We start from the raw sequence: 17069 nt of genomic DNA, 5'->3' as shown, positions 1-17069 counted from the left end.
CACCAAAATGCTCCCCCACCAAGAGGTCTGTCACCTGACCAGGTTCATTACCCAGAACTAGATCCAGTATGGCCTCTCCTCTCGTCGGCCGGTCCACATACTGTGTCAGGAATCCTTCTTGAACATACCTGACAAATTCAGCCCCATCTATCTCTCTTGCAGTCAGGAGGTGCCAGTCAATATGAGGGAAGTTGAAATCACCCATAACTACAACCCTACGTACAATAGGGTCTTTTAAGAGACGCCTGTATAGGCACATGGAGTTTAGGAAAATACAGGGCAATGGGTAACCCTGGGTAATTTCTAAAGTAAGTACAGCATTGTGGACCAAAGGACCTGTATTTTGTTGTAGGTTTTCTATGTTTCTATTCTAACATCAGAACTATTTTTCTTAATCTATTCAATGAGTTAGCTGATAGGACCTGAACAGTAAGGATGTCATATAACATATCCAAGACATGCTTTACTACTTTTGTAAAATATAAGAAATGTCAAGTGTGAGTACCAGACAGAGGTTCTTACTCATCATCAGTCATATTACTGAGGTTCTGTTGATATCACAAGCCAGTGTTAGTCCTCTTGAAACAGATGGAAGTCGCTCATGAAGGGACATATTCAAGAGGTTCTTACCATCTGGGAGATGCCCTCTTCATGTTGGTACTATTGGGGAAGAGGCCTGAAGACCCTTACTCAAAGTTTATAGAACCCTCTGCCATCAGATTTCTCAACAGTGCATGAACCTATGCACATGACCTTGTTTTCTCTCCTTTGTACTTTAGTAACTTAGAGTAACTTTTATGTCTTGTGGAACACGCTGTAAGGTTTCACTGCTGATGTAATGGTTTTTTGTAATGTTCACTGCTGAAGTAATGGTTTCTCTGTAGCAGCAATGTTTGGGTTATGGCTGGAGATAACAGGATTGTGGATGGATGTTAGCCAATCAGGATTTTGTTACCTTGTCTTGTGATTCTGGAAGCAGTTAATTTCATGGGCTTTTGCTGGAGGGAGAGAGAGAGATGAAAAGAGAAGACGTGAACGGAGAGATTGGGTAGACAGATTGGCAGGACGGAGTGGACTCTGAGCGAGGGTCTGAAGGGCAGTGATGATCGGAGGAGGTCAATGAGTGAGCTCCAACTTTATGCACAGACTGTTTAATAAGATTTGGGCCCTTTTTCTTTTATAGTTCGTTTCTCTACTAACCATATCGTCAAAGTAAGAGTTATAAAGCTTAATCGTTTAATTGCATATTGTGTACTGTTTGTTATTTTGGGTACTGATTTGTAACGGGGACACATCGCGCAGCATCCACCCAAACGAGATTTCTTAAGTTTTGTTGGGCAGGGGTTATCACCCCCTATGGTAAGCCGCTAGGTGAAGCGAGTGTTACACTTGCACAGTACTGCTGCTGCAACAGATTTCACAACATGTGTCAGTGATTAGAAACATGAAATTATGTAGAATAGGAGGGGTTTAAAGACTGTAAAGCATAACAATGACAAGTTAATCACTAAAGTGGATACGATTAAATAAGCCTTCAGCTGAATATTTGATAAATATTCATTTAAACATTAATCAATTCATACAATAATTGGAAATATATAATGATATCTAGAAATCATGGTGTATCATTCTAAAAAGAATTACAAAAATAAAGATATGACAGAGATAGTGCATAAAGTACAGACTAAAGAAATAAAGTTAGAGTTTTATATACGTTTGTTGCAAGTCCTGAAGGCTCCGAATATGCTTTACAAGAACTTTATGTGATCTCAGACACCCAAAGGACAATAAAACAGGATTCTGTACCATCAGCCACTAAGTTCATTAGCATGTGTTTGTGTGGGAGCACAGCTACACAAAATATTTTCAAAGCTCTAAGATCATATATGGAGATACAGGGGACTGCAAATGCTGGATTTTTTTTTTGTCCAAAAATCATACTGCTGCAGAAACTGAGGAGGTCAAGTAGCCTCCATATAGAGAATGGAATTGCTGATGTTTTGTGTTGAGACCGTGCATCAGGATTCAGAGTGGAGTGGAAGGCTAGCCAGCATAAAGAGGAGAGGTAGAGGGGTGAGATAGATGATTGGTGGACTGAGGAGGAGTGAAGGATGATGGACAGAAGGAGTTGGGAGGCAGAGTATATGGTAAATGGAACAAAAATGGGAGGACCGGAGGTGGATTGGAAGGTGAGAGAGAGGGAAACACAGGAGGTAAGGTTACCGGAAGTTGGAAAATTAAGCTTTCATACCATTGGGTTGACTGGTGCTGTAGTGGTATCAGCACTGGACTTCAAGGCAGGAGGTCCTGAGTTGGGCAGCAGCAGTATCTGTATGGAAGAAAGGCCTGGCAATCTGCTTCCGTATCTTGCCATGAAAACCCTATGGTCCATGAGGTCACGAAGATTTAGGCTTGACTTAACGACTGAGTTTGGGTTGGACACCTCCCTGGCATTAGAGAAGAGGAAGGACAAGCCAGTCAATGCGGGAATGGGAAGGATACTTGAAATAGCTTGCAACCCAGAGCTCAGGGCAGCCGCTAACTGGTCTACATTTAGTTTCACTGACTCAGAGGAGGCCCTAGATTGAGCACCAAATGCAGGAGAGAGATATGGTGGATATTTTGAAGCAGGAGGGCATTCTACACTGGGAGAGGAAGAGATTCAAAATGTCTGTAAACATAACTGTCAGTCCATCCTTTTCCATTTTGTCTGTCTTTTACATCGTAACTCATCCTGTTGGCTGTTATTTTGCCCTATCACCAGCCTCTCCTCACTATACATTGTCTGTTTGTAAACCAGCTACCTCATCTTCAGCACTATTAACACCTTCCCTATAATAATTCTTGCATTGAAATACGGCAGTGCAGGACACTGGTCACTCCATGCTCGACCTTTTGATTCCTAACTTTGTTTGAGGTCTGGTCAACATCTGCCTCTGCCACCTCTCCATGAACTGTTCTGGCACTCTGGTTCCCATCGCCCCACAACTCTAGTTTAAACCCCATTATGCAGCATTAACAAACCTTCCCACCACAATATTAGTCCCTCTCCAGTTCAGGTGCAAACTGTCCCTTCTGTACAGGTCCCACCTTCTCTGGAAGAGAGTCCATTGATCCAAAAATCTTATGCCTTCCCTCATAGACTAACACCTTAGCCACATATTAAACTGTATAATCTTCCTAGTTCTGGCCTCAGTAGCACGTGGCACGGGTAGCAACCCTGAGATCACGATCCTGGAGGTCCTGCCCTTTAACTTAGTACCTAACTCCCTGAACTCCCTTTACAGCACCTCATCACTTGTCCTACCCTTGTCATTGGTATCTAACAGACCAGGACTTCTGGCTGTTCACCCTCCCACTTAAGAATGCTGAGGACTTGATCTGAGTTATCCCAGACCCCGGCACCCAGGAGGCAACATATCATTTGGGAAACTCACCTTCTTGCCCACAGAACCTCCTGTCTGTTCCCCCAAGTAATGAATCTCCTATCACCACAGTGTGCCTCATCTCTCCCCTTCCCTTTTGAGTCACAGAGGCAGACTCAGTGCCAGAGACCCGATCACTGGGACTTTCCTCTGTTAGGTCAACCCCCCTGACAGTATCCAAAGTGATTTACCTGTTGTTGAGGGGGACGGCCACGGGGGTACTCTGCACTTGCTTCTTAACCCCTTTTTCCTTCCTGGCAGTCACCAAGATTCCTGTGTCCTGCACCTTGGCTGTGACTACACTTCTATCACCCCTTCAGCCTCTGGAATGATCTAGAGTTCATCCAGTTCCAGCTCCAACTCCATAATGCAGATTGTTAGAAGCTGCAGTTGGATGCCTTCTCTCAGTTGTTGTCATCAGGGACACTGGAGGCCTCCCTTCCGTCCCACGACCTGCAAGAGGAGCATTCAGCTACCCTGCCTGGCATCCCTACTGACCCAGCTGAGCAGATATAAAGAAAGGAAGAAAAAATAACTTGACATCAAGCTTTTCTTTGTTTTTTTCTGACTGAAGCCGCTCTTTGTTGAAGCCTTAAAGAGCTAAAGCCTCAAGATCACCACTCTGACTCTGATCACCACTAAGAAATGGCTGCTGTGACGATGGCCAGTGTGTTGGCCCCTGTCTTCCTTTAATTTGTTCTTGCTAATCAATCCCAAAGGCCGAATGGTTGCTGCTCAAAGCTCTTTTTCACTGTAGTGACCTGCTGTTGCCTTTTGTACTTGGGCAGTGGACCCGATTGAAGACCCCTCCTTTCAAAGCTTCTGATGTCCGGATTGGCCACTGCTCAAAGCTCTTTTATCCTTCTCAAACCCATTCTCCTGTCTTCTCTCCATAACCTTTGATACCCTGATTAATCCCCAAATCAGACTTGGCTAGCACAACCACCTGTGGCAATGAATTTCACAGATTCGCCACCCTTTGACCCCCAAAAAAATAATCCTCAAGTCTGTTCTAAATGGATGTCCCTCTATTCTGAGGCTGTGACCTCTGGTCCTACAGTCCTTCAAAAGAGGGAACATCCTTTCCACATCAACTCTATCTAAACCTTTCAATATTTGAAAGATTTTAATGAACACCCCCCCCCCCATTCCAGTAAACTCAGTGATGTTACGTACCCCGTAACTGGGTCACTTACCAGCAAAGTTAGAGAGGTCCGTTGAAGTCTGATGGTACTATTTTTAAAAGTCTTTATTTATAAAGGGGCACAAAAATAAGATTAATACAAACATTCAGATAATATACGTCATCAATACTCAATCTAAAAGCGCGGGTATAGTAATAATCATCAATAAGAAATAGCTCTATCGTTTGTCTAGAAGATAATATATTGTCCGATGGAAATATAAAAGTCACTCAGTTCCTGCAGGCTTCAGCCTCTGGGGACCGCTGGGTTTTCACTTGTTGGAGAGAGAGAGATTGGTGAGAAAAGAAACTTGCCCGGGTCTTTTGATGAGGCCAATCCGTTGAGTCGGGGGAGTTGGTTCCCCATTGTTAGTTCAAGAAAATCGTTTCTGTGGTACCCGCCACCGGTTCCCAGGCAAGGGAACCAAACGCATGTGGCTTCCTTCAAATGGCTTCCCGCTATTACGGGATCGCTAGCGTTTCTTCTGGTGCATCTGAGGGGGCTGTTCCTACAGTCCCTCTTTTATCCTGACTTGCAGGGTTGTAGATGTCAATCAGGTTGGGGGGATGATGCAATCTCTCCCCTTCACCCAGCCCACTTTGCCCGAGGGCTTGCACGTAGCTTAGTCCCCAATCCACAAATGTGTCTCCAAGAGACAATGGCCAATGTCGCGTTATTTTGCATCGCTGGGGAACGAGGCATCCGGCACGTCTCTCTCCCATTTCCTGGGTCCACTGACCCAACCCACTAATGCTCTTGCGATTCTCACAAAGGAGGGGGCTGCGGGCATAACACCTCCCCTCTTAAAAGCATTTTTTACCAGCGGTTAAAAAAATGAAGTAGTACAGAGTCTCACAGGATTTTAGAATCTAACACAATACAAAAGCTTTTCTTTTCACTACAGAGCAATACAGTTATACATTTAATTCAGCATCTAAACAGTTAACGATTACAGTGTCACTTCCTTTACTAGCTTAACATCTTGTACCTTACTAAAGTCTTATAGCATCAGACTTCAACTTAATAACCACCTTTTTTTTTCAGCAAACAAAACTAACGAGTTGTGATCTTAAGCTTACGTGTATACTACCACAGATCATGCAAATACCAATTGTTATGTTGCTTTCAACTTAATAGGCAGGCTTCTAAGGGGTTTGTCTTTATTAGTCACATGCTTTGCTGAAATCCCGTACAACCGGCTGGGCTATTTAAAAATGGTGCCCTTCGTTAACCGTCGTCTCTTTTCCGGTGAGTTCCTACGGGAGGAACTCGGGTAGTTTGGCGAGGTAAACTCTCGCCCGCCTCGTTCATAGGGGTTATTTTATCAACACCGTGTCCCAAACTTAGACCATTTCCACTCAATTCTTTAATTTTACACAGGTGGCTAGCCCTCTCATCAGGACCCTTCAGGCTATTGATTTTTAATTCGAACTCTTTGTTCAAGCAGCATTTCAAATTCTGCCTCTTCACACCCCATTCTGGAATAACAATAGGGTGGGGGGCCCCGGCATCTCCCGGTTTAATCTGTAAGCGATCTGCAGGGTTCAAAATTCCTTCATTCGATTTGGGAACTGCAGATTTTCTCGTTTCCTTCCATAATAATATTTATCTCCCCATTTTTGAGTTCCACATTGAGTTTCACCACACCTTCGAGCACAAACATCGGGGAACTCTCACTTCCCACTATTACCAAGGTTAACCCTTTCTTCAGTGAACCAAGTCTATCTGACCCAAAAGGACGGCCGTCACGTTCAGCTGAATCAAATACCTCAGACTTTTTCTGAGCTCCGTTACTAAGTTCAGTACCACGTGCATCCCCATCTTCAACACACTCAAACGGGACATTGACCTCTTCCAGGCTTTCAATACCCGTACCCTTTTCAAATTCTAAATTCCCCTGATCCTCCCAGTTACTCTCTGGGCAACTCCCTTCCGGAGTAAACTCAACCCCACGGGCTGAAACAACCTGATCTGCCAACCCAGCAGACTTCTTCAAGGCAAGGGCACCCTTTTCATCTAGGACTGCCCTCATTTCATTATCGGGAACACCTTTAGAATTTTCAACTTCGTCAAACAGGTCTGCCACACCAGACAGATCATCCATGTCCAACTCTGGACCTCTTAACCACTCTAACGGTTCCTCTTCTTTCTTTTCTGCCTCTAGAACCTTGCTCCTTGCTATGGGCAGATCTACCTCCTCTCCCTTACCCTCTTTCACTTTACTACTCTTCGTTTTACCACCCTCTAAACCCTCGTGGCACAGGGTCGGTAAAAACGTCTCGGTCGAATTGAAACTGGCTAGATTTAAATTGCTCTCTGTCTCAGCTGCCTCTCTCGACAGGCTGCGAGTGACTGCGCATGCGGTATAGCTCTTGGAAGCTAGGGGCGGAGCTTCAATACTCACAGGCTGGTTTATCAGCGTCATGACTTCCCAAACCTTACCCCCGGCTAAATCGTTACCAAGAAGGACGTCCACGTCAGTTCTCAGGAATTCTGATGGCACCCCTATTTCAACTGGTCCAGACACCAGCTCACAATCCATAATGACCTTATGTAAGGGCATCATTTCTATCTTTTTATTTATTCCCTTCACCGCTACCATACCCGTGTTTCGACCAAATTCTAGTACCTTACTGCTGATCAACAACAGCTCAGCCCCCGTGTCTCTCCAGATTGGTACGGGAATTGGTGGGTCCCCCTTCCTCAAAGACACGGTCCGGTGTGACAGACAAGTCTCAGACCCTTCTCGTACTCTGTCTACCCGGGGCTCTCTTGTCGATTTACTGATTACCACGGCACATCCGATAGGGACTGCTGCTTTCCCTTTTCCCGTCTCCCTCCTCAGAGCAAAGCACTGAGACGCAACATGCCCGCTCTTCCCACAATTAAAACAGGTCAAGCCCGGAAATCTCTGGCCGTCTGGCCTTTCCCCCTCAACCTTACCACTAGCTCCCGGCGGGACCTCTGCCTCAGCCGGCGGACTTTCTCGATTGTTCCCACGGTCTCTCAGGGAACTTCTATTCGAGGAAAACTTTGCCTTGTGGGTTAGGACATATTCATCTGCGAATCTAGCAAATTCTGAGATGGACTTATTCGGCTTCTCATTCAAATACATCCTGATCTCCTCCAGAACACAACCTTTAAATTCCTCAATCAAAATTAACTCCCTGAGACGCCCATAGTCCTCGCCCACTATTTCTGCGGTGCACCAATGGTCCAAGAGCACCCCCTTCTCATGGGCAAACTCGGTATATGTCTGATTCCATCCTTTCCGTAAATTTCTGAACTTTTGTCTATATGCTTCAGGTACTAGCTCGTAACCCCGGAGAATGGCCGCCTTTACTTGGTCATAATTCTCTTTTTCGCCCTCCTCCATGGACAACGCCACCCACTGTGCTCTGGGCCACTTCTGATTCACTGCCACCTTTTCAAAAAGCAAGAAATAACTATCAACATCCGTCTCCTCGAACGGGGGTACTAACCTCAACGCCCGACTAACATCAAACCGCTCCTCTCGGTTTGACCCCTGACCTCGTTGCTCTCACTTTAACTTCTCCATCTCCAAGTCATGTTTCCTCTGTCTCTCTGCCTCCCTCTCCTTCTCGGCCCTTTCCTTCTCCTTCTCAGCTGCTTCCAGCTCTTTTAACTGAAGTTCATGCTCTCGTTGCTTCTCTAACGCCTTTAGCTGGATCTCATGATCCCGTTGTTTGTTGGCCCTCTCTCTCTCTCTGTCAGCTGCTTCCAGCTGCTTTAACTTGATTTCATGTTCCCAGCTTAATTTCTCCAACTCTAACTGAGCCGTCCCACAAGCTGGTACCTTTTCAGGGATATTTTCCAATACCTCAGCTGCAAACACATTCTTCTCAATGTAATACTGAGTTATGGCCCTTCGCACCTCCCACTTTTTCATTGACGACCTCACCTCTGCGAGGTTTAACCCCTTCGCCAAATTTACCAAGTCTGATTTGATGGCCGCCTCTAGCGCCCCCAGAGTCCGGTTTCCTATAAATTCATCCACATCCATCTTTGCTGGTTTCCCGTCTGGCTACCCGCTACCAGATCCAAGTTTGGACTTACAATCCTGATTCACTGGCCCTCCAATTTGGTATCAAATCCCGAGACGAGATCCCCAAGTTGTTACGTACCCCGTAACTGGGTCACTTACCAGCAAAGATAGAGAGGTCCGTTGAAGTCTGATGGTACTATTTTTAAAAGTCTTTATTTATAAAGGGGCACAAAAATAAGATTAATACAAACATTCAGATAATATACGTCGTCAATACTCAATCTAAAAGCGCGGGTATAGTAATAATCATCAATAAGAAATAGCTCTATCGTTTGTCTAGGGGATAATATATTGTCCGATGGAAATATAAAAGTCACTCAGTTCCTGCAGGCTTCAGCCTCTGGGGACCGCTGGGTTTTCACTTGTTGGAGAGAGAGAGATTTGTGAGAAAAGAAACTTGCCCGGGTCTTTTGATGAGGCCAATCCGTTGAGTCGGGGGAGTTGGTTCCTTGTTGTTAGTTCAAGAAAATCGTTTCTGTGGTACCAGCCACCGGTTCCCAGGCAAGGGAACCGAACGCACGTGGCTTCCTTCAAATGGCTTCCCGCTATTACGGGATCGCTAGCGTTTCTTCTGGTGCGTCTGAGAGGGGCTGTTCCTACAGCCCCTCTTTTATCCAGACTTGCAGGGTTGTAGATGTCAATCAGGTTGAGGGTGATGCAATCTCTCCCTTTCACCCAGCCCACTTTGCCCGAGGGCTTGCACGTAGCCTAGTCCCCAATCCACAAATGTGTCTCCAAGAGACAATGGCCAATGTCGCGTTATTTTGCATTGCCGGGGAACGAGGCATCCGGCACGTCTCTCTCCCATTTCCTGGGTCCACTGACCCAACCCACTAGTGCTCTTGCGATTCTCACAAAGGAGGGGGCTGCGGGCATAACAGTGAATACAGGCCTAGAGCCATCAAATGCTCCTCATGTGTTAACCCTTTTATTGCTGGGATCATTATCATGAATATCATCTGGACCCTCATTGTGTTCCAATCCTCTTGAAATGAATGCTAACATTGTATTTGCTCTCCTTACCACTGACTCAAGCTACAAGTTATCCTTCTTGGAATCCTGCATGAGGACTCCCAAGACTCTTTGCAGTTCTGGGTTTTGAATTTTCTTCCCATTTAGAAAATAGCTCATGCCTTCATTCCTTCTATCAAATTGCATGACCATGCACTTCCTCCACTGTATTTCATCTATTGCTTCTTTGCCCATTCTTCCAATCTATCTAAGTCCTTCTGCAGACACCCTGCTTCCTCAACACTACCTGGCCCTCCAACTGTCTTCGTATCATATACAAAATTGGCCACAAAGCTATCAATTCCTTCATCCAAATCATTAACATACAACAGAAAAAGAAGTAGTCCCAACACTGAGCCCTGTGGAGCATCATTAGTCACTGGCAGCCAAATCGAAAAGGCTGCCTTTTTTCCCCACTCTTTGCCTTCTGCCAATCAGCCATGGTAATATCTTCACTGTGATTCCATGGGCCCTTATCTTGTTAAGTAGTTTCATGTGCAGCACCTTGTCAAAGGCCTTCTAAAAATCCAAATAAACAACATTCACTGACTCTCCTTTGTCTATCCTGCCTGTTTTTTCCTCATAGAATTCCAACAGATTTGTCAGGCAAGATTTCCCTTAAGAAATCTGTGCTGACTTTGGCTTATTTAGCCATGTACCTCAAAACTTCATCCTTAATAATTGACACCAACATCTTTCCAACCACTAAAGTCAGGCTAACCGGCCTATAATTTCCTTTCTTCTACCTCCCTCCTTCTTAAAGAGTGGAGGGACATTTGCAATTTTCCATTTCTCTGGAACCATTTTGGCATCTAGTGATTCTTGAAAGATCATTACTAATGTCTCCACAATCTCTTCAGCCACCTCTTTCAGAACCCTGGGTGTAGTCCATCTGGTCCAGGTGACTTATCTACCTTCAGACTTTTCAGCTGCCCCAGCACCTTCTCCCCACCTTCTGATGTTCTACTAGTGTATTCCACAGTAACGACTGATGCAAAATACTTATTAAGTTACTGAGTCATTTCTTTGTTCCACATTATAACCTCTCAGCATGATTTTCCAATGGTCTGATATCCACTCTCAACTCTCTTTCACTATTTACATATCTGAAAAAAACTTTTTGTATTCTCCTTCCTATTATTAGCTACCTTACCTGCATATTTTATCTTATCTCTCCTTATGGCTTTTTCAGTTGCCTTCTGTTGGTTTTTAAAAGCTTCCCAATCCAATACCTTCCCACTAAATTTTGCAATATTATATGCCCTCTCTTTTGCTTTTATGCTGCCGTTGACTTGTCAGCACTGTTGTCTCATCCTCCCTTTAGAATACTTCTTCATCTTTGGGATTTAGCCTTCCAAATTGCTCCCAGAAACTCCAACCATTCCTGTTCTGCTGTCATCCCTGCTAGTGTCCTTTTCCAATCAACCTTGACCAGCTCCTCAATCATGCCTCTGTAATTCGCCGCTTTTCTCCATTGCAATACTGATATATCCAATTTTAGCTTCTCCTTCTCAAGCTGCAAGGTGAATTCTATCATATTATGATCACTGTCTCCTAAGGTTTCCTTTACCTTAAGCTCCCTAATAAAATCTGGGTCATTACATAATACCCAATCCAGAATTGCCATTCCCCAACTTGGATCAACCACAAGCTGCTCTAAAATTCCATCTCATATGCATTCTACAAGTTCCCTCTCTTGGATCCAACACTAACTTGATTTTCCAAAATACTTGCATATTGAAATCCTCGGTGACTATCGCAACATTGCTCTTTTTTACCCTCGCAGTTTCTTAATACTACCCCCAAGGATTCAATATATTCTGATCCTATAGGTATGTCCCTTCTTTCTAAGGGTTTGATTCCATTTTGATCACAAGAACCACCCTACTCCCTCTGCCTACCTTCCTATCCTTTCGATATAATGTGTGTCCTTGGATGTTAAGCTCCAACTATTATCTTCTTTCAGCCATGAGTCACTGATACACATAACATCATACCTTACAATCTTTAATTCTGCTACAAGATTATCTGCCTTTTTCCATATACCCCGTGCATTCAAATATAACATCTTCAGTCCTGGATTCATTACCCTTTTGATCTTAACCCCCTGCTGCATTTAACTCATTGTACTGTCTGCAATTTTGCCTTATCATCTGCCTGTCTTTCCCCACAGTCTCACTACACACAACATACAGTTGTATACCAACTGCCCCACCCTCAGCCCCATCACTCTGATTCCCAATCCCCTGCCAAATTAGTTTAAACCCTCCCCAAAGCTCAAGCAAACCTGATTGCAATAACATTGGTCCCTCTCAAGTTCAGGTGTGACCCGTCCTTTTGTACAGGTCATACCTTCCCGAGAAGAGATCCCAATGATCCAGAAATCTGAAACCCAGCCCCGTACATCAATTCTTCAGCCATGCATTTATCTTCCAAATCATCGTATTCTTACCCTCACTGGTGTGTGTCACAGGCAACCATCCAGAGATTACTGCCCTGGAGGTCCTGCTTTTCAGCTTTCTACCCAGCTCCCTATATTCTCTCTTCAGGACCTCCTCCTTTTTCCTATCTATGTCATTGGTGCCAATATGTACCACGGCTCCTGGCTGTTCACCCACCCCCTTTAGAACGCTGTGGACCAATCTGAGATATCCCTGACCCTGGCACCTGGGAGGCAACATACCACCTGGTCATCTCTTTCACGTCCACAGAATCTACGGTCTGCTCATCTAATAATGGAATCCCCTAACATTACCGCACTCCTCTTCTTCCTCTTTCTCTTTTGAGCCACAGAGACAGTGCCAGAGATCAGGTCACTGCAGCTTCCCCCTTGGTAGGACAACCCACCTTAAGGACTCCCAAAAGTATCTAAAGAGGTATACTTATTGTTGAAGGGAACTGTCATGGGGGTTCTCTACACTGGCCGCCTATTCCCTTTCCCTCTCCTGACCGTCACCCATCTACCTGCCTCCTGTTCTATGTTCTATGTTCTATGAAAGGTGAGGACTAGGGAAACTCAACTCTCTTAGGAATTTAGAACCCCTACCCTAATCTCCTAGTTCCATTTGATGAATCTGCACTCATCCCATAAATCGTTCATTCCAAGCTCTGGCATTTTTAGCTGAAGAATGGTTAACCCTCATATAGTTCATTATTTCACTTTGATAGATAGATAGATAGATAGATAGATAGATAGATAGATACTTTATTCATCCCCATGGGGAAATTCAACATTTTTTCCAATGGTGTCATCAGTTGAAGTCCTTCATTAACAGCTTTATAAATAGCAGACAAAGTAGACTTAGGGATCTGTTGCGTGTTGATTCACTGATATTGCACATTCTCTTATCATGTGAACTTTGGTGTCTGACCTTTGTTTGTTTAGACAAGCAGATTTGATGTGATTTGCATTTTCCAGCAATCAAACCCCACGTTATCAGTGCTTCCTTCTAATTTGCTGTCAAATGCTCTTTCAATAGCTGGGTATTTATAAGTCTCCCTGCTCCCAGAGTGTCTCTTTGCTGACTGCTGGCTGCTGCTTTAGCTGAACACCTACTCCGCACCAAAATATTTTGCCTTAATCTACTGGTTAGGAACTATGGGCTGTCACAAAATAGTCTTACTTAGCATCGGAATTGCTGTCGGCGCGCTCTTGTTGATAATTGGAGGTATTCTGATACCTGTTGGAAATGAGATTGTTCATAAGACCATAAATAAGGTACAGGCATATTCTGAACTTATGTAAATATATATGGTCAGTTTTTCATTAAGTGTTCAAAAAGTGATGTGGTAAAAATATTTTATATGTACGATGTTCATGCATTATCACATTGATAAATTTCGGTAGTGTAATCTGAGATCGTATTTATTCATTTGTTTAAAAGATTATGCACATTGACGTCATAAGTATGAAACAAATCTCCTGCAAAACTACTTTTTTGCATAGAAAATATTACAATTAAAAATGGTCATACAGCTGTGGAACTCTTAAACCACATTCCCAATTGACTTTAACTGAAAGGGCCACATACTCTGCATACAGTACCACATTTCCTAAACACGGGTTTATAATATTAAAAAGTCGAATTGTGTAAAATACACACACACACACACACACACACAGGTAGTAACTATCTGGCTGTATGACTGTCCTAAGACACAAGTTCTATGGAGCTGGGATGAATGCTTGGGACAGCTAGAGGGAGGGGACGCTTCCTTTGTGTGGTGAAGGCATGATCAAGTTTGTCTCTTTCATTTCATCTTTTATTCCTTTTTGCATTGTGCAATCAAACTGTTGCACATTAACTGGTCCCAATCCCCAGCTCAGTCAATCTGTGTTCCAACCGTACGTTAAAAGATCTGTATTTGCTTACTTTGCAGCTTTCAACATTTTTAGCTTCATATCCGTTCGATCAGGAGTTAACATTTAAAAGAAGAATGCATGTGATTGCTCAAAGGATTCTTTTTTGTCTAATTGTCTTTAATAGGAAATAATGTATAACTATAATTTTCTGGTCCACTGCGACAAGACTGTATATTCTGAAGCAAATGGGAAATGTCATGAAAATCCACATGCCGCATGTCAAAAAGCCAAAAGTGGCTCAAGAGACTTAGTCTGAGGATTACTGGTATATACTTTTGCAAGCGGAGGCAAGTTCGAGTTCAGGTTTAATTATCATTTAACCATACACGAATACTCGTGAATACAGCCAAACAAAAGTGTTCCTCCATGGCCAAGGTGCAAAACAAAACAGAGGTTGACCACCGATTTTCTGGCACCCTCGGTTCCTCAGCCTTGCCAGATTAATGTTTTTGCGGATTAATGATCACGCGATAATGATGGCAAAAATGGACCATAGAAGCTAAAAAAGGATTATTAATTATACAAGAATTAAATGTAAGTTTATTAATTACTGTGCTTACAAAGAATGTTGTGTCTTGGTTATCTTTTTAAACGTTTCATCCAGGCGAAGTTGCTTCATGTGTTTTGATCTCTCCCTGTGTAATTTTTCTTGCATCAAATACAAATTCATTAGCTCTTGTTCATCAGGAAAGTACGTCTCTCTAGCTCTTTAATTATATCACCCAACAACTCAATCAACTTGTCAATAGTACATCTTTTGGCTTCATCATCGTCGCTGCCATCTTCATCACTTGTAGATTTTTTATCAGCATTCAGTACACTGTCTATGTACTTAAATCTGATGAAGTAAATCAGGTAACACAGAATAGAATAAAGATGTTAGAACTGAGAAAGGATTAAGTGAGAGAGACATAAGGGTGAAAGAGGAGAATTAAAAACTTGTAATTTTAAAATTTCTAACATTAATTTCCTTCTGAGGGAAAGCAGCCCCACTTATGTAAATTTGTTTTTTTTTCAAAGCCAAAGAATTTGTTTGGTGGTACTTGTCCATCACCAAACAACTAACATTTGATAGATATCTGAATGCAAGGAAATTGCTTACAGCAGTTTCTAGACTTTAAGGATTATTTACTAATGGGTGCTGATAGCCTCACTTATAGTATATTCACTGTCAAATGCAGCCATCGTTTAGACTCTGCAGTTTATCATTTTCCATGGCATTTAACAGTCACTTCAATGTTGTGTCTGGTATTGGTTGCACTTGTCTTCAATTCACAACCACAACTCTATGACTCCTATTTGGTAGATCTGACAGATTTAATTTAATTTGCATATTGGCATATCAAGCTTTTGATCTCTTCCATGTCCTTGACTTATGGAATAAAAGTTGATTAATAATTTTTTTCAGCTGAGGGGTGACTTATGAGGGTTTAGGCAACACACACAAGTAGCTATAGCATCAATTACAAGACATACTGTATATTACTGTATATGGAAACTTCTGCCTCACATGAAAGTCAACTGAGTTAATGGAAGTAATGGAAGTTGAACAAGTAATCAACATCATTCCAGTTTGGATATTATGAGAAGCCATTACTTAAAAAGTGTATGGTAATGATATGTGATTTGATGCCTTCTACAGACTGTGCTGGGTTCAGGATTTATGGTGGAAGAATTACAACTTAAGCGTATTACAAATATGAAAGAAAATCTATCTATAATCACAGTTATGAATTGTAGGGAGGCTGGGATTTTTAAAGGTTCCCATTCTTGACATGACTAGGAGAAGCATTTGGGGAAAAGGTGTTGGTTAGTAAATTAATTTGTTTCTACTCAGTATTATAAGGGAACCCTGGTGCAACCAGAGCAACATGGTTTGTTTGTGAGGCTGAAAAATTGGCCAATAGGGGTAAAGTTCACCAATTTATTAAAATCTCTGGCAGAATTTTGTGTCTTGCGTGCAAGTCTAAGGATCGAGTTAACCTTTGACCTGCAATATTTATTAATAATTTACTCCCAATAACAGCTGCAAATTCATGTAAAAACATTAATAATTGTCTCCAAGTACATCCTCTTGTTACAATACTTGATATACAAACAAGCAGCTTCTGATATTCAAAAGCACTGAATGGAAAAGGGTCAGTTGTGATCTTGCTTTTTGAGATGTTTTCATTTAATCCTTATATGTGATCTTTCAATAGATTATTGAAATTTATGTGCATGTTTGTCATATAATTCAGGTTTGAAAAATATAAGTATCTGTTTACTTTGAACTCAAGTTTTTAATGCACTATGTTCCCATGACGTTTATCAGTTAGAGGACAATCACAGGAAGGTTTTTTACCTGATTAGTTTAACAGATAATATGTGCATTTGTGTGATTTATTTGATGGTGAAGCACTGTTCAGAGTTCAAATTGCATTATTAAAGTATTTCGCAAACTGGTCATTTCGGGTTTTGGAAAACTGTGTGCTGCAGTTTTCTCACAACGGACCGAGCGGTGAAATAGGGAGACACAAGAGACTTCACTTGCCTGAATCTGGAGCAAGGAAAAGCCGTGGGAAGAATTCAACAGATCAGAGAGCGTATGTGGAGGAAAATGGACAGTTGATGAAATAGGGAGAATGATAGCAACTCTGAAGAACTGATGCCTGTACATTCTGGCATCTGGGTAGCAAAAGAGCCAGATCATTGAGAGATTTTATTATATCCTGTATGCTCATATTTTGGTGATTGACGGAGGAAAGGACAGTCACTGAGAGGCACACACCAAGGATCTCTTAATGCAACTTTGGGAAAGGAAACAATCTCCAGAAATAGATCAGTCACATGCAGATAGACAATGTTAAGAAAGTCGGGTACACAAGCATAAACCCAACAACCATTTTGCAGTCCAACCATTATAATCATCTCATTACCATCATGTAAAACATGACAGAGTGTGCTCAGACAAGACTGTTCCCCAGCTTGGGCCATTTTGACCAGTTGGTAAAATGAGCAGAGAAATGGCGAATTGAACT

General features: G+C 42.7%; 1 protein-coding gene across 2 annotated transcripts in view; it reads left to right on the top strand.

Annotated features, from left to right (window-relative positions):
- Positions 1 to 13158: 13158 nt before the first annotated feature.
- The window catches only part of cd36 (CD36 molecule (CD36 blood group)), a 31678-nt gene continuing 27767 nt past the window's right edge, over positions 13159 to 17069 (top strand). For both annotated transcript variants that reach the window (XM_073066585.1, XM_073066584.1), the window contains exon 1: positions 13159 to 13404. In XM_073066585.1, coding sequence (XP_072922686.1) covers positions 13285 to 13404 — 120 coding nt within the window. In that variant the 5' untranslated portion in view covers positions 13159 to 13284. The remainder of the gene's footprint in view (positions 13405 to 17069) is intronic.

This window comes from Hemitrygon akajei, chromosome 14 (genome assembly GCF_048418815.1).
Source record: "Hemitrygon akajei chromosome 14, sHemAka1.3, whole genome shotgun sequence".
Taxonomy (NCBI): Eukaryota; Metazoa; Chordata; class Chondrichthyes; order Myliobatiformes; family Dasyatidae; genus Hemitrygon; species Hemitrygon akajei.
This window is presented reverse-complemented; position numbering and strand designations above follow the sequence as displayed.